Consider the following 18867-nt stretch of genomic DNA (forward strand, 5'->3'; position numbering starts at 1 on the left):
GAAGACGCAGGCTAACATCACACACTTACATATATCACTCCTTAAGTACAATATGGTGATTTTGCATTTAATGCTGTGCAATTTGCAGAGAAAAATAATCCCATGGGATTATTTTCAGGGAGGAGTCTAAATTTTTATATGGACCGTTTACTGTTCTTACCCCCTCCCCACAATAGGAAAACGCATATTAAATAACTCATGTACACTGAGGTCTAAACAGACTCCTGTCCGCAGCGTCCCCCGAGACAGCAATGACTAGGAGAGTATATCGAGTGCAGGGAGCAGGGCATTTTGCTAAGGGGTGGGGAAAGGGATAAATGCATGTTGGGGGTTCTGCCAAGAAACTGAGGGGACGTAAACACTCTTCACCGAGCGCACAGGAATTGGAAAACCTTCATTCACACACTCCCAATGTACGCTCTCCTGCTGGCTGGACCGACAAAAATCTTAACATCAAAAAATGCCTAGGTGGACAACTTTAAATCCCATGTCTAATTTACTCTATGGGTCACTTAGAGTGAGGTAGACACAAGTAGCCTTTGATCCTCCACATCAATGGCATGGTTAATATCACAGCACACTTTTCAACCAAAAGAGCGGTATTTTATTTGTGGATTTCTCGCCAATAAATCTGTTTAAATTCATTTTAATTCATTAAATTGCTACGAGTTATTCAATTGGTTTATTAAAAAAATGGCTGCTAACCCATCAAGTACTCAGATGTTTTAAAAGCAATCAAGTATAAAAACAAACAAACAACAAAAAAACCTACCGGGTTCCCCATCATGGTATAGGACTTGCCTGACCCAGTCTGTCCATAGGCAAACACGCAGGCATTATAACCCTCAAAGGCTGATTTTAGAACATCTGTTCCAAGATCCTTAAAAACCTAAAAAAAAAAAAAAAAAAAACACTTTTCAAAACTCAAAGTGTATTTGTACCTTTTTGCATTTGTAAAAACAGGCAAACTGAAAAAGTCCCTATATGATAGAACTTGCCGAGATAAACTACACAAGCGTGGCCATAAAAAGTGTGTGGTGCTGATATTCTCTTAGATGCCTGGAGGAAAGGTACACAGGGCTATCATCAACTTTACAAACATGGGACAGACGTAAGGAATTAAAATAAATAGTGAGAAAATATTAAAAAGTCATCTAAATAGAAGAGCTTCATCAGTGGATGTTATCGAAATCTAAGGAGTGAGATTTAATACCTAGCTGCATATTTTACTGAGCCGCCTTTGGGGTATTTACATTAATTTAAAACAAACACACGCATTTTAGCTTTATTAAGTAAAGAAAAGCAAGATTACATTTCTAAAAGCAAAGACCAAAAGGTTTTATTAATTTATTTTTCCACATTTGCATTTAAAACCCGATAAGAATTCTAAAATGTACGAATATCAAAATTTTCTGGATACAGTAACAATAAACATATTTACAGAACAGCTACAAAATATAGTAAATGTGACTTGAATATAAATAACACATCTAATAGATAATGAGAAGGCAAACTCAAGAGCCTTCATATTGACTATACTTAATTTGTTTTTATTTTACCCTTTCTTGAGAGGCGAAGTTTGAATCTTTGCTGTCTGCTGAAAAGTAGGAAAAGTCATACGTGAATGTTTTGGTCCGTTCTCTCCCAGAATCTCCAGTGATACCATCTGGCAGCTGTATTAAAACAAATACCAGTTACATTCTCTGTATAAGAGCATTATACCTCCTTATTCTAATTGGATGTTAAATACACGAACAATGATGAACTGCATTCAACATTTATGAGGAAGGGGTGTGAATAATTCAATAATCTTCCTTGTACACTTATTTGTTTTATGTCTTCAAAATAGGCCATTTTAACGTTTACCCTCCTAATTTGCAGCCGCAGACCTTTTACTAGATAAACACTGGCACACCTAATTAAAAAAAGATCAGTCATGAAGAAGAGCGGCCGAGAAATTAAACATTTCCAGCCAGAATACACAGAACACAGTGTTTATTTACTTCAGAGCACAGTGATCCAACCAAGCTCAACCTCACATTAACTATCACCTACATGCTCATGTCTGCACTAGTTAGAAAGATACGTTTTCTGTGTTCTAAAACGATGTTTCTCAGAATGTCGTTAATATACCCCTTGGTACACTTCTGTCCGGAACGGAAAATCCAAAAGCTAATATCATTTGAAGGGTATCAGTTATTACTGGACAGACATTCACAAAGAAAAGATGCCCGTTAGGGGTACATGGTTAAAGAAATCAGGCTATTTGTTTAAAAATAACACAAACAAGAAAATTATAAAATCCTGTTCTCAATCACAATACTCAATAAATAAGTGCTATTGATCCCCGTCTAAGAAGTACCTGTACTACCCCTTACGAATTTTTTTTTTTTTTTTTTTTAACAATTAAAGAGATGCTCCTTAGCATATGAGAAAGTTTATTTCAATCCACTAGCTATTTTATCATGCACAATAATAGTTGAATGCCCCGAGAAAATGACTCCAAAGGATATTGGACGCGCTCATTAAAGTTTACATAGCTTGGAGGTAATCACAATAAACTAAGAAAAACACTCAAAAAAAACTGCATATTATCTTCTTTCAATGTAGAGCCCTTGGGTATCGCCAACGCGGTTATATGCCTTAAAAACAAACATAATATTATACTTGCCTTTACATTGGTAATTGTTGTTTTCTTTCCTTCTATTTCAATAATAAATTTAGCCTCCAGATCCTTCTCCCTAAAGAAAACACGGAGAAAAAGTAATACAAATGATTGCATAAATATGTGTTTTGCTAGTTTTCTATATGTATACAAGCAGACTACCAGCATATATTTATATGAACCTTACACAACATGCATTTAATAATTTTATATTGCAATGTACGCACAGAGGTAACATAACTCAACGCCGAGTTCTGCAAGCACATTACTGGTTCTCTTTGATTTCCCAGAGGTCAGACACAGTTAGCGCTGCTATAATATTTCTAACACATACTCTACATCAGTCACACTCTTTCATCCATGCGCCGCTTTAAATGTCTGTAATAAAACCAAATTATTCACTATTGGGTACCAAGAAAATGTTGCCGGCTTGTCAAAGTTTAAATCTTCATGTACGAGAGGCTGGAAGCAACATATTCGTAAGGAATGTACTATAGTAAACACGATGGGTTCTAAAGCTTGAAGTGATATGGGTTTCTTCTGCTATCCAGATACTAGGCCCTAGGGCTGCAGCTAACTATTATGCTATTATTTTCATAATCAACTCACGAAAGAGTTAAAAATGCATGGAATAGGCATATAGTTATCCTGAAAATAAGACATCACTAAGGATTGATTAGGGGCTGAGTCTTTTGAAGAGGAGACTAGATGAGCCAAATGGGTCCCATTTGCCATCGGGTTCTACATTTCTGCCTATTATGTTACCTTTCCTCTCAGTGCGTTTTATATTTAATCCGTTTACGTCATCGGATCAGTAACTCCTTTAATGATTTCATTTAAAAGTAATTTAGAACATTGCTTAAAATGTAAATTTGAATTAAGTACACATTATTAACTATATTATTTCATACAGTATTTTATTAGTGATCAGTTTAAAACTATTTGAATAAGCCTTCTAAGCAATGAAAAACGACACTTCTAAAACGTCAGGGATCGGTCGTTCTGCTTCAGTAAAAAAAGATGAAGAAAAAGCATTAAGTAAAGCACTATTTTTTGCTTCTCATTTGTTTTTGTGCAAAAAGAATCGTAATTCTGACAGGGATCAACCAAGAATATAATACAAATTTAGACTAATATTACATATGAGTCAAATTAATTGTAACAATATGACAGGACAGCAGAGTGAATCTCTCTGCTTCACCACGTAATGATGATTAGCTGCCAAAATTCCTTTTGTGCACAGAAGCAAAATAACTAGTAACAGTAGGAACTTTACTACTCTGTATTAAAGAGTAATTTTCTAGGTTAGAACACATGAAAAATATAATTTGCTTTCCTGGGACACTGTTAAAACTTAAATTGCAAATATTTCCGCATTATACGAATGGCAATGAGTGACTATTTTTTATTAGCCACCAAAGTGAACAAACTTGTCACCACATAAAAGATCACCTTGAGAAGTCGTTATAGAAAAAAAGATTACAGAATGATCATTGAACGATAACACATTTAATTGCAAACAGCAAGATGTTTTAAAACCAATTTCAAAGTGCTTTACAACGTGAATAACGAAATTGAGTATTACAGCTGTTTGTGCTGATTTAGCCATGTTTGACGTTTTTCTGTGTTATCATTCAATTATTTACTTTCAAACTTTACTTGAGTATTTTTGAAGTTTAAGGATATGGAAAATTCCAAAAAGGTGTATTTAGTATAACAAGCCTACAGAAGAATCAAAGATTTTAACAATGCGAGGCCAAGTGAAGTGATGTTTCTCCTACAAAAAGAGACAAAGAACTCTCCCCACATAAACTGTGCATTGCGTTGAACGAGACAAGGTCCTTCTTGTAGGCTCACTTGGTTTGGCCACCCATAATGTGTACCAATAGACTTCAATTTATGGACTTGAAGACTTCAGTGGGTTTCTAGGGGAGTTCTTAGAAGATCCGGCCCATCCAAGCCTTATGCATAGGGGGGTGTAGACCTAGAAGACGAAGATTGAGGACTCTACTTCCACTGTGGCCCTATCACTTTTGGAGCACCGATTACCTTTTTTTCCCCCACAAAGCACAGTAGTAGATGAACGAAGAGCACGGTTCCTCAGGCTCTCAGAGTGACTGGCTAGTTCTTTGTTTAAAATTGCTCTTATAAAAGTCTCATCTACTTTTTGGGTGGGCTCTCAAAAGAATACACCTACTTAGAGTTTTGAACCCTCAGACTAGCACGAAGCAGCACAGCTCAAACCAGATCAGAAAGAGGGACAACAGACAAGTATCATGCAAAAAGGGCCCCAAAAGTACTCTCACAATTTATAACTCATTTAATCCTTCCTTCTACAAATGGCCATAGTACAATGATAACATTGATAAATATGTCATGGCACAGACAAAAACCTTTGTACACTTTATGCAGGATTATTTATTAACTCTGGTTCAGATCTGAAATCACAAATTATGTGATAAAACTTATCAAGGAAGCTACAACACAAGTAGCTTATGTTTTAAACTTTCGAATGTATAGAATTACCCCAGATGGGTTTATGTTAAACAGCTTTTTTATTTTTTTCTTTATTTCAAGAATTATTGGTCTGTTATTTCTGCTTGTCTGATAAGAGTGTCTGCCTCCCCTTTATGAAATGATGCACCTTTGGCAGAAACAAGAGTCTCTCGGTAGTGATCTAAAACTTTGTAAGCAGTACGTACACATTACTGTTTTACTCCAAACTAACATTCAGTAGAAACACAGGAGATAAGAAATGGGAGCTAAGAATTGCAAACACAAATTACTTTTTTCCATTAATTAAATACTAACCATCATGCAAATGCCCATATGCAGGGCAAAGGCAGGGTTTCCTAGGGCAAATCCTACTATAAATGTATAAATCTAGAAAGGACTCCACACCCCATAATAAACTAAATGAAACATGAAGAGATTCAAAGCAGGGTCTCTTCAAGGGATGCCAGACACCTTGTATTGGGTGCCATACAAATCTCACAGGAGACCAAGCACTGGGGTCCGAGCATCTTCAGTTATGACATCCAAAACGTGGCAAAGGTTTTCATAGTAGGCTCATAACATGAAGATATTTGCTGTGTTTTTCAGGATGATAGAAAACTTAGCAGTAGAGGGTGAACAAGGCTTGAGCAATAAGAATTGGTAAACTCGGAAATGGGTGATTTTTGGTACCTATATATTTGTAATAACATGAGGGAACACTATCAACCCACTGTTCTTAATGTACCATAAAAGTAGCATAAAATTACCATAACAACCAAATACGATATTTTATCAGGCCCAGGTTTTATGACCTAACTCATTAACCATGTTGCAGAGTACCTGGGCTACACACTGAACATCCATGTCACAACAAATGGGCTGTTTCCTAGAGACAAAGAACGGTGATCCCTATAAAAAACCTGAGGGGAAAACCTTGATTTGCTTAAATTTCTTTTGGCAAGGACCCTTTGGATCTAGATATTCAAACTCAGTTTTCTATGTGTAATCCTTGCGTATTTTAGTGCACTTTTGTAATTGTGTGTCTTCTTTTACAACTATTTTGTATGAGCACTGTGATCATTTTACTCAGATTAAATATAAATTAGTCAGTTAAAACGTTCAGAGGAAATAATAAAATGACAGGTCTACTAAGGTTTATTTGCTTAACATACTAGAGAGGCCAATTGCTTAGTCAAACGGTAGTGCTCAAGCTATTAAACACCAACTGTCATGGTCTGAAACCACACTTGACATCCCAAGGAAGTAAGCATGTGTAAAAGCCATGACTACCTATTACTAATCTCTGACAAACCAGCTGCGTTGGACCACAATTATCATCTTGCCAATGGTTAGCCATCATACCCGAGAACTTCTCTGGGTAGGCAACTCGGAGCTCTTCTTCTGGTGGCCTTTGGAAGGGACAATTACATTTGACTCTCGGTCAAACCTGGAAACTTCCTGGCCATATATAATATTTTTCTGCACATAATACCCTTTGTCTAGAAAGAATTGAACATGAGTAATTGTGTTCCTTTATCATGTGCATTACCCATATGTTATTTTAAAATTAAACTATAAGCAAACAAAAGCAGTTTCTGAGTACAGCTTGCATATGTTTGATGGAGAGCTCTGTTTGTTTACTAGGAGTTGTCATCAACCCTCTATAAACTGGAAAGATCTTAACACTGCACTACTTCAATACTTATAGCGTCAGGTGTCGCTGTGTTTAAATTAACTGTATGATGTGTACAAAACACCTACAAAGCTGCAGTTTACAACTTACGTTCAGGGTATACACGCTGAAAATGTAATATTTACATTTTATGAGGCTCTATACATTTCAGTCACTAAAGTTTAAATTTCAGAGGTGACAGAAGCGCTTGAAATACAGATGCTGACTGTGAAAAAAAACAAGAACGCAAGCAGTTTTAAGTGTCACAAAATTATAATCTAAAAACAATGCTACTTTTAATTAGTGTTATAAATATATATACATTTATATACCAATATTAATATGTTTCCCTGGCTATAAATGCAAGCCATGTTATGCTGTGTAATATGGTGGCACTAAATACACCAAATAATAATCACAAATCAAAGCTAATCATTCTTTAGAAGGTCTACTAGTAAACGATGGCTGCCCGCATCAGTTACATTTTGGTACCTCTTTTTTCATATATATACAGTGGCAAGAAAATAACTAAATGAACCCTCTAGAATTACCAGCCTTTATGTATATATTTGTCTTAAAATACGATATGATCTTCATCTAAATGACATTAATGAAAAAACACAATGTGTTTTAACTAAAAACACACAAATTATTGTATTGTTCTTGTCCATATTGAATACATCATTTAAACATTCACAGTGTGGGTTGAAAAAAGTATGTGAACCTCTAGGCTAATGACTTCAACAAAAGCTAATTGGAGTCAGGAGTTGGCAAACCTAGAGTCCAATCAATGAAACAGGAATGAAGGGGTATTTTAGAGCTACTTTTGAGTTTGCTATTCTCAAGAAGCATGTGCTAATGTGAACCATTCCTCACAATATAGAAATGTAAAAAGACCTACAATTGAGAATTGTTGATTTGCATAAAGTTGGAAAGGGTTACAAAGTAATCTTAAAGAGTTTACATATTCATTACTCCACAGTTAAAGAAACTGTTTGTAAATGGAGATGATTTAGTACTGTTGCTTCACTACCGAGAAGTGGGTGCCTAACCAAGATGACTTCAAGGGCAAAATGCTCAATGAGGTGAAAAGAACCCTAGATTAACACGTAAAGGATTGAAGGAATCATTGGAACTGGTTAGCATCTCGGTTCATGAGTCTACCAAATGCAAAACATGAACAGGCATGGAGTCCATGGCAGGACACCACGGGGGAAGACGCTGCTCTCCAATTTAACATTTCTGCTTGTCTGATGTTTGCCAAAGAGCACCTTGACACTCCACAACTCTACTGGGAAAATGTTGAATTGTTTGGGAAGAACATGCATACCCACATGAAAACATCATCCCAATGGTGAAGTACGGTGGTGGGAGCATCATTATTTAGGGCTGCTTTGCTGCCTCGAAGCCTGGACATCATCAAAGGTTCAACGAATTCCCAAGTTTATCAAGGTATCCTACAGGATGACATCAGGATGGCTGTCCACCAGCTGATGCTCAGTAGAAGTTGTTTAAATGCAGCAGGACAATGACCCTAAAGATCAAAGTAAATTGAATGGTTTCAAATAAAGAAAATCCGCATTTTGGAGTGGTCCAGTCAGAATCCAAACCTTAACCCATTAGAGATGCTGTGAAATGACTTCAGGAGAGCCACACCAGACACACTAGGAATATGGCTGAGCTTAAGAAGCTCTGTAGGGAAGAATGGTCTAAAATTAGTTCTGAACATTGTGCAGGTCGGATCTGCAGCTACCGGAAGCGCTTGTTTGAGATCAGTGCCTCCAAAGGAGGTTCCACTAATTGTTAGATTAAAGGTTTCACTGTGAATGTTTAATAAAGAGAGATTATCATTGTTTGCTATTAGCTTAAGCACATGGTGTTTGTCTATAGCTGTGTAAATCAGATCACCTTTCATAAATAATTAATGCAGAAAACCAGGTAATTCCAAAGGGTTCATTTACTTTTTCTTGCCACTGTATATTACCGGTACCTTGTCACCAAGCGTAAACTCTCAAATTCATATCTAATGTACTGTCAAACAAAATGTGTGTATAACTATTGTATTTCCTTTATGACCACTTACTGTGCTTCATCTCTACTATACTGTAAAGTGCATTAGTTAGCACTAAATAAAACTATACTTAAAAAAAACAGCAACTATATAGAGTCGTGGCAAGAAACACTACTATCCTGTCTCGCTGTTGGTCACTCTAGGAAACGAAATGTCCTCCTCCCAGCAAAAACCTTGCTTGTACCAAGAAGCAGTATTTTTAATTTTACTACGCAGAACAAATATTGTCCTTGTCTGTACACTTTGTAAACCTGGCCAAGCTATTTTAACATTTGGCCAATCAATTCTCATGCAAATAAGCAGGAACATTTGAAAAAGTTCATGTTCAAATTTGGTGAACTTTGGTTTGTCTTTATATAGGATACATACTATATATAGGCCAACATTACCAATTAAGTAAAGCAATTATTCTCAATTAAGCTTTTCTTCTCTCGTAACTATACAAGATAGGGGGAGGGGGCCACATTTGGAAATAAATCTTATAAGTTAGCATTCCAGCAGTTCTCCCACTCCAAAAGACTGCAAACGATGATGGGATTTATTGAAAACCTATGCTTCGTTTGCTCCACACCTTCCAATATTTAATCTGGCCCTAATGGGGCATCGAGCTGGGGAATTTGGCCTTGAACCTCCACATCAAAAGGCTCTGAGGCGAGTTTCTGTGCTAAAGCCATGTTTGCAGGAGCCTTGATTGAGGTATAATCCTACAACTCTGAAGACCAGTCTGGGGAGACCTCCCAACCAATTTATGACTACCACCCAAATATCAGGACCTTCAGTCCTAAACAGGGCAGTTGTGAGGTATGGTATGGCAAATCTTTAGTCACTATATTATGGGTAAAGGGAGATACAAAGCAATGTCAGATTCTGTCCTGAAGGAAAGTGTCCCAGATACCATGTTGGACACACATGATATTGAGCATTTACTTCATTATCCTATTCCAGTTATAAGCTGTAAGAGAATGTTCATAAAGTACCTGGAAATTATCCCATCTAGAAAAACAATTCTAGACTGTACCATATGTTTTTATGTAGTTCCACTTTAGCACAGAAACTTGCTTTGTCTGTACTCATGAGATAAGGATAGGGAAGTGTTTCGAATTTCCTCTTACAATATGGACCAGAGAAGCCTTTTCCTACAAATGACACTTTTGGAAAACAGGAAACAATTAAGAGAGAATTAAGAGAGATAATTTCTGAGAGAAATTATTTTCTCTGGCAGAGATCAGAGAGAGAAGTTACTGTATTAATAATATTTATTAAAAAGTTCTATAAAAGATAATGAGATGCCTACCACAGGTTCTGTATCGTTTAGATTACCTGACATATGCAACAATGCACGGTATGTACTTACAACCAAATGTTTCTAGCCTAAAGGCCTAGATGTGGTATAATGTCAGTAAAATTGTCTCAAGGACATAAGGGCTAAATGCCAGCAAAATGACCTTTATAGAGATAAGTAACTAGTTATTAGAAGTATAACCCTATGTAATTTAAAATGATCTATTGTTTCTTACCAAATACTTCTTCTGTAGAAACCCCGACTCCATGCATTTGCCGCTTTCTACACCCCCAACTAATTACTGTACAGGAGATGTGTTTGGTTGAACATGTCTCCATGCACAGGATATGCTTACCACCAGTCAGCTTGAGGGCTACTTTGGTGAATGCTGAAGGGAGGGCTCTGTTTGCAGACCAGTGTGCTTACGCAAAGATCACTTCCATTGATTTCACTGAAGCAGCCAATCAGTGGAGGAGGGCAGCTGCTACCTCAGGTAAGTACTTGTCTTGTGGAGGGACACTCCAGCCATTATATGTTCATTAAAGCATATGATAGCCGTGCAGTTTCATTAAAATATCGCAAATGTATTTGTCCCTATCCCCACACCCCAGCTAAGTGTCATGTGTGGGGCACAACACATCACCCTGCACGAGATGCACTCATCTCCAGCGTCTCGGTGAATGCTGTGGCCAGGACTCTATTCAGACCTCATTGCACATGTGTGGGAAGTGTTGCCATTGATTTCCTGCCACCAATTGGCTCCATGAAGAACAGTCGGACCATGGAGGAGGAGGGCAGCAGCTGCTGCAGGGCAGCCTGTGTCAGGTAAGTGTTTTTTTCTGTTTAGGAAAAATACTCACATAGAATTTTAATGTGAATTCGGAGTCTGTCAGGGACTGTAAACTACCCCTTAAAAACACAGCTGACACAGCAGGGGGGCTAAATTCAAGCTAGTCCCTTCATGTAACAAGGTGGGTTTTCTGCCCGAAAACAGCTGCAGGTATCTGAGCACCAATATACTATGTTAAAAGGTAATATATATATATATACACACACACACCTTTTAACTTATTTATACATACGTAATATATTACATTACATTATATATTCCTACATGTCCCATGTCCATCCTGTTATAACTATTAAAAAAGTGATTTAGTAGTCTCAAAACCAGATAAAAGATGGGATGTATATATATATATATATATATATATATATATATATATATTATATATATAAATAAATATATTTGGAGGGGGGCTCGATGTAATTTTCAAATAAAAGTGTATAATCTGAAATTTGGTATCATCTTAAAGGAATTTTATGTTGCAAGTCACGGATATAAATAAAGCTGAGTCCTTGTTTATCATCAATGTTTTATGTTTCCATTCCGGTATGTCAGAATGTATTTATATCTTGGCATTCGAAACCAGCAATTACATGAATACATGCGCACCTGTATTACAAGACATCATTATACAGGCCTTTCTTCATGCTAATGACCAAACAATTTAAAGGGAACTTTGCTTCCGGACTGTGTTTCCCAACCTTATGAACTAATACATCCTATTCAGGACACACGTGAATTAGTATAAAGTACACCCATATATAGAACAATATAAAACGACACAAAAAGTGTGGAGATGGATCCAAAAATCAAGGAGCCAAGGTTACCGGGTTCATGGATCAACTTCACAGATTGTCCTAAACCTCCTAAATACCCAAAGATAAAAAAATATATATATATATATCTCCACGTCACTCGACAGAAATATGAGGTCATTACTAATAGAGCTAAAAATATTATTAAATAATCCCAAAAATAAATTAACCACACACATTTAAACAGTTACGCATAAAAATACGATAGGGTCCATTGCATGTAAGGATGACCGGTAAACGCCATAGCCATGGACCGCCCGTTAAGAGCTGCATGTACACCTCAAAACACTGTATGTTGTGTAACACAGCGCTGTAAATGAGCGCAAGGTCTGTGGGTGGGTGCATGCGCGCTAAATCTGGAGTTTCAATTTCTATTGAAATAATGGTTAGAAACTTTAAGGTAAGTATGTTTTCGCCTTTACATTTTCTAGCAAAATGGCTAAGAACGTATAGGTTACATTGTGCCCTCTATCAAGTGATGTCATCTGTACAGTGAGCAAACCTGGGAACTTTCTAAATGAGATGACCCTGAGACTCCTAAAGTACTGTATTAACCCCTTAATAGCCCATTGTGATTATTCTATGCATTTATCCTTAAAATGTACCAACCAAATGGCTCCAATACCATTATTTAAATACATATTTAATTTAGTCATCTGCATTCAAGCAGGGATATGAATCGTAACATACTGGTAGCGTCTGTACCAATTGAGAGTCTAAGATATGATGACAGCAGTATAGAACAGGACAAAGTAAGTTCCAGACAGTGTGACACTGAAAATCTGCCCCTTAACCCAGAGACCATTGGGGCAAAAACCCTAAGACTCAGGATTAAAACCTGAGAGTTCCCAGGTATGGCGACGATGGGCAGTTAAAAAGCCCTTTCAACACGGCTAACACATTGAGAAAGGGTATAACACATCATAGCACTGCCGAGGTGCATAGAAAATGCCATACTGCTTCACGCTAGGTATTATTACAGAAAATTATTAAATGAATATAATTTATATTATTATTGAAGTCTTCTTCGGACGTGTAGTGATTGACAGATTTTGGCATTTATTGATTAAATAGTTTGTTATAGGTAAAGTTGATTCTTAATTAAGGTAAACATTACAAAGCACCAAACAAAGCAAGTTTGTACTGCGATAGGAACATTATACTTACCGTGTTTCCCCGATAGCAAGACACCCCCGATTGTAAGACGTATCGGGAGTTTCAGAGGGGTCAGCTAATATAAGCCGTACCCCGAAAGTAAGACATATGTCTTACTTTCGGGGAAACACGGGGGATTTGCCGGGTCCGCCACTCTAAGGGGCCGGGAAGTCCCCACCAAGGCCGGCCTTACGTGTCTGCGGCCGCACAGGATTTAAATTAAAACATCGGGGTTTTTTTTTAACTTTATTTAACATCCTCCATGTTAAATAAAGTTAAAAAAAACTTTATTTAACATGGAGGATGTTAAATAAAGTTTTTTTAACTTTATTTAACATGGAGGATGTTAAATAAAGTTGAAAAAAAACCCCGATGTTTTTATTTAAACCCTGTGCGGCCGCAGACCCCTAAGGCCGGCCCCTTAGAGCAGGGCCGACCTTTGGGGTGTGCGACCGCACAGGGCGCCACACTCCAGGGGGTGCCAACCTGCGGCACCCGGCACCCCTCCAGAGACGGACAGTAATGTCCGCCGCTGGAGGAGCAGGCTCGCAAGGGAGCGGTATCGGAGGTCTTTAACAGACCTCCGGCTCCCTTGAGTGATTTTAAGCCGGGTTCAACCCGGCTTAAAATCACTCAAGGGAGCCGGAGGTCTGTTAATGACCTCCGATACCGCTCCCTTGTGATCTGCGCGGCAACAGCTGTTGTGCGCCGGGGTTTCTTGTCAGATCCCGGCGCACAACACTGAAGCCGCGCCCACCGCTGTCCGTGCCCTCTGACCCGGAAGGAGACAAGAACTGAAGAAGAGGAGCGAAGAGGAGGAAAAGAAGCTGAAAGAAGAAAGGAAAGGTAGGAAAGCATTAAGTGAGAGTGGATTGGTGTATATGTGTGTGGATTGGTGTATATGTGTGTGTGGATTGGTGTATATGTGTGTGTGGATTGGTGTATATGTGTGTGTGGATTGGTGTATATATGTGTGTGGATTGGTGTATATATGTGTGTGGATTGGTGTATATGTGTGTGGATTGGTGTATATGTGTGTGGATTGGTATATGTGTGTGGATTAGTGTATATGTGTGTGGATTTGTGTATACGTGTGGATTGGTGTATATGTGTGTGGATTGGTATACGTGTGGATTGGTAGGTGTGTTGATTGGTAAGTGTGTGAGAGTGATGGGTGTTATGCTGTACCATTTCCAATGTATTTTTCATGATCTAATTATGCTCTAAAAGTACATCATAACTCCCATCACTCTCAATTTTTTCCCAATATAAGACATACCCCGAAAGTAAGACATAGTGGGGCTTTTAGGTATAAAAAGAAAGTAAGACACTGTCTTACTTTCGGGGAAACACGGTAGTTAAACCAGTGAGAATTATTCAAAGGATTAATACGCATTACACGGCCAAGTCGGCCCTGAAAGTGAAACAGACATTGCTCCAGCATAAGGCATAGTTAACGCATTAAGATAAGTACTTTAATCTCATTACTTGTCACGATTTACAGAATAGGCACGTTTACCTGTGTAGTCATCAACGGCCTTCATCAACCACTAAATAGACAAGGGAGATATTGAACATATGGTACTTGGATACATAATGGGGACATTTCGATATTTCTGCTTACATCATAAAAGGGTAAGGAGTAATTCATTAGACTTTGGAACTTTCTGCCTAAGAAATAAATACTCCAGAATAAACCGATAATACCCAATAGCGGTTGAATGATTTTGATACTAAAGGCGTCTCTTACCTGCGGTTCATCGGCCGGAGTCGCACTGCTACCTTGACAGATGCCATGTCTCATGCCTGTGATCGCGTGCTCTCTTAGAGCACCAGTCCACCTACGCTTGTGGCAGCCTCAGGGGAATCCCAGGATAACGCAGGACCGGGTACCTACCTAGACTGCAAAGGAGACTGAACTTCTGATGAGTGACAGCGCAATCAGCCAAACCAGCAGAGATGATCACTTAGAGCAGCAGCGCTCTGAAGGTGGCCAGCACTGCGAGGCAATGAGCGATCAGCTCTAGGTACATGAAATCTCATACCCAAACTTTATCAGCCTCTGCGCTCTCAGATCCTATTCACTAAGCCTGTTTCAACTCTCACACCAGCCAGGGAGTGCCTGAATACTATGGCAAGTTCAGCAGGGTTTGCTGGGCTCATTTATTTTGTTGTTACAGACTACACACACACCAATGGGGTGGCCAACAACAGGTGTTAAGGCAGAAGTGCTGCTGTCTAATTTAGGACACCCAGCTGTCACTCAAGGCTTGCCGTCTCTCCACTACTACCTTAATGATACGGATTCAAAAGCAAGGAAGAACTAGCTTAGGAGAAACACTCAGCTCCACCTCCGAACCTCACTTCAACGCAGTCATCCTACCGATTAGTTCGGCATTGTCATGTGATACAATTTTTGCCAGCCATCCGGAGTGTTGCATGCTGGGATTTGTAGTTCTGCAGGTGCACAGAAAAGTTAGCAGTCAGCGTGACGCTGGACTACAAGTCCCAGGAATGCGCTGTGTGTGTGACGGTTGATTGGTTGTTGTAACAGGCGAGCTTGTCATGTGCATTTAGGTTTCTCTTTTTTGCTACTATTGTTATTTATTTATTTGTTTATTTATTTCCTGTTTTGTTTCATAATTCTTAAATATATATTTTAGTGTATATTTAAGACACAGAGAAAGCCAGGTTTACTGTAGAGGGGCATTTAGTGACAAGGCATGGCTGTTTGTATGTTCACGCTTTGCAGGAGCAGTGTTATTAAACATTAAGCACGCGTGAAAAGCCTTTCCATTGATCCTGCCTTTTAAGTGAACTGAACCGGAGAAACTTGTTTTCAAAGCGGCGTGAGACTCATGCTAACAAAGAACTGTATCGGTTTACAAGATGTAGTTATACACTGGAAAAAAACACAAAACTCTGATTGTTCTTTTTATGACATAGTAAACTACATGATTATAGCAACATAACGCAGAATTTAAACAGCAGATAGGAACCATTCGGCCCATCTAGCCTCCCCATTTATCATGAGCTAAAGACTCAGAGCTTTTGTCGTTCTTTGTCGGCCTCGTCTTAGGTTCAGGATAGCCAAATACCTATCCTGTGCATGTTTAATTCCCCTCACCGCATTAGTCTTTACCACTTTAGCTGGGAGGCGGTTCCACTTGTCTATCACCTTCTCTGTAAATATGCGCCCCAGCTTCTGGATGCTGTGGGGCAGAGCTTGGGAGGTAGAGTGTCACTCAAACTGCATGCACACAATTCTGCGCAATATGCATTCTCCAGTGTCTGGGATTGAAATTGGGATTGTGGTCCCCAATCCCATTGCCACGCGGGACAGTTGGGAGACATGCATGAAATTTTAAAAAAATCTTACTTTACATCTAAGTCTCTAACCCTCTAGTGTTGGATGGTCAAAAGCTAGAGGGTCGTTATCTTACATTGCCTCCCAACATTCCCACTTTATGCAGGACAGTCACAATTTTGCTACTCAGTCCCACCAAGCTATACCTCAGTCGTGCTTTTTGCGACAAAAGTTGAGCTTGGTGGGACGGTGGGATTCGGGACAGTGATCTTTCTTGTTTTAATTGTGCATTGTGTGAGTCCAGTTTCTAGATATCTAGTTATAGTCTCTGGTACCAGCTGCACTTTACTGCATCTTATTTTAGAGCACAGATACGTATACATTCCTTCCACCAGTCTTGGATCTCTGATGACTTTACTGCGCACCTTGCTGTGTGTCCAGAACTATTTACCCACCCACTCCATCAGCTAAATTGCAAATGTATCAACTGTTTAGTTCTTCATCTCCTGATCTGAACTGAAGAACCAGGATGAGGTTTGAGAAATAGTGGGTCTGATACACCATGGTTAACCCCTGGTTAGCTTCACCAGGCCACTTGCAGGTTTGGTAACCAATTGAAGTTGTGATATACCCATCAGAGGTGTCTTAGAAAAGAAACAAAGGGACAAGGTAGATGTCAAAGGGTTGCTTGCAATCATGAAAGTTAATGAAAGCCCACAGATGTGGAAATGAAAACACTGGTCAAAGAAGTGATCATAAAATGCTTGCATTTATTTTGCAAGGGGCCATATGAGTTCCATACCTGGCTAAGTGGAGAACACCTTAAACTCACACAATGTGTTTCGCACTGTGGGCCCTTATTCACATTATAAATACATATAAGCAAATTAAAACACGCAGAAAGGCTGTAGATAATAGCAGGCATGTCTGTGGCTCATCGGGTTAAAAGAACAGGCAACAAACAGCAAAGCGAGGCAGTGAATTCTCCAGGAACACCATAGGGGTGTCCAACCTGCTGCCCTCCAGCTGCTGCAGGACTACATCTCCCATAATGCTCTTTCAGCTAAGGGGCTGGCTGAGGAGTATGGGAGATGTAGTCCTGCAGCAGCTGGAGGGCCGCAGGTTGGACACCCCTGTAAGCAATCTGCATTTTGTAAAATTACTTTTAAAGTTTCTTTCAGTTCTTTGAAGATATTTTTCCCTGAAGCCCCATGTTCCCTGAAGTCCCAGAAGACATGCCATTCATGCCCCAGCCCATGGTTAGTGTTATAAAAATGTAATCCTCCAGCCATAGGCAAGGGTAACAGGGCAATGAACAGTCCAAAATAGTTGTCAGTGCACTTAAAACATCAAATAAACTTTTAATTCAGGGACATCTAAGCAAGAATTCACAGCAAGTGATCTAATTTAAATATAAAATAAATATAAATTATTTTAGACGTTCTAGGTCATTGTGACCTCCATTTGAATCAATTAGCCAATTCTTCTTTCTTTGAAAAGGTTATGGAACAAAAATTAGCAGGTCATTTCAGTTCATTCAGTACCAAGGTACTTCAAAAAGATATACTGTAGCACTTGACAAATCTTTCTCAATGTATCTGAATGCCTCGGGAGTTTTCATGCATATTTTATAAGTTTTTGGCCAGTCTTAAAATCTTTGGCGTCTGGGTTCCTGTGCACTACTGTTCTATAATCTCATTTTTCAGCAGAACTCCTATTCCATGTTGTGTAAAATGAAAAATAAAATATGTTTGGGGGATTTCTAGGTTGGAAAATGATTTACACGTAGCACAGATGCAACATTAGAAAACTATTTCTATTTAATTCATGTGAGCAATTCACTTTTGCCATTATAAAGAAATTGCACTTTTACAGTTTCCTGCAATGGCTTTTCCACAGTAGTTTAATAGGAACAGTAGGTCGTAAAAATACCTTTAAGCAGAAGAGCGTGAGTAACATAGTGTCATAGAGCACAAAAAGAGCCCATTCATTCGCCTTTTCATATCACATTGGCTAACTCCAGTTATTAATGCAGTATTCTTCCTCATCACATCTAAAAAAAGTACAGTACTTCCACAAATCATTTGATGATTCTGGCTCGAAGTTTACTATAACTTCCTATTGTGAATCCTAGTTAACGCAGAATATACGTGTCTTCCATTATAGCAACAATCCCCATCAGCATCACCCAATGAAGTTTATCACCAGACAATTTCCGATACCAGTATATTGATATACCACGGCAATCTTATCATTGTATGTATTCTAAATTACTAAATAAACTGTTTATCCTTCTGTTGTCGGTTTAAAGGCATCCCGGCTGCAAGAACACAGGAATGTGTTATTTTCTATTCACTACATCTGTAAGACAAGAATTTTTATTTTACGTAATCAAATTATTTTATTACTGGTATTAGATTAAAAATACGTTTTCAAAAATATTTTTTCTTTGTTAAAACAGTTCTACCTTTTCCATATTATAATATTTGTATGTGTTCTCGCTCTGTCACTACTACACCAGCTCCTCAACCCTCTCCTCAAGGCACACCTAACAGTC

At 38.5% G+C, this 18867-nt stretch overlaps 1 protein-coding gene across 1 annotated transcript in view; it reads right to left on the minus strand.

The window, feature by feature from the left end:
- KIF16B (kinesin family member 16B) overlaps positions 1-15368 on the minus strand; it is a 124096-nt gene extending 108728 nt beyond the window's left edge. Inside the window, exons 1-4 of the mRNA XM_053461300.1 lie at positions 14754-15368; positions 2672-2741; positions 1560-1673; positions 773-889 (exon numbers count right to left, since the gene is read on the minus strand). Coding sequence (XP_053317275.1) covers positions 773-889; positions 1560-1673; positions 2672-2741; positions 14754-14800 — 348 coding nt within the window. The 5' untranslated portion in view covers positions 14801-15368. The remainder of the gene's footprint in view (positions 1-772; positions 890-1559; positions 1674-2671; positions 2742-14753) is intronic.
- Positions 15369-18867: the final 3499 nt, after the last annotated feature.

This window comes from Spea bombifrons, chromosome 3 (assembly GCF_027358695.1).
Source record: "Spea bombifrons isolate aSpeBom1 chromosome 3, aSpeBom1.2.pri, whole genome shotgun sequence".
Lineage (NCBI taxonomy): Eukaryota > Metazoa > Chordata > Amphibia > Anura > Pelobatidae > Spea > Spea bombifrons.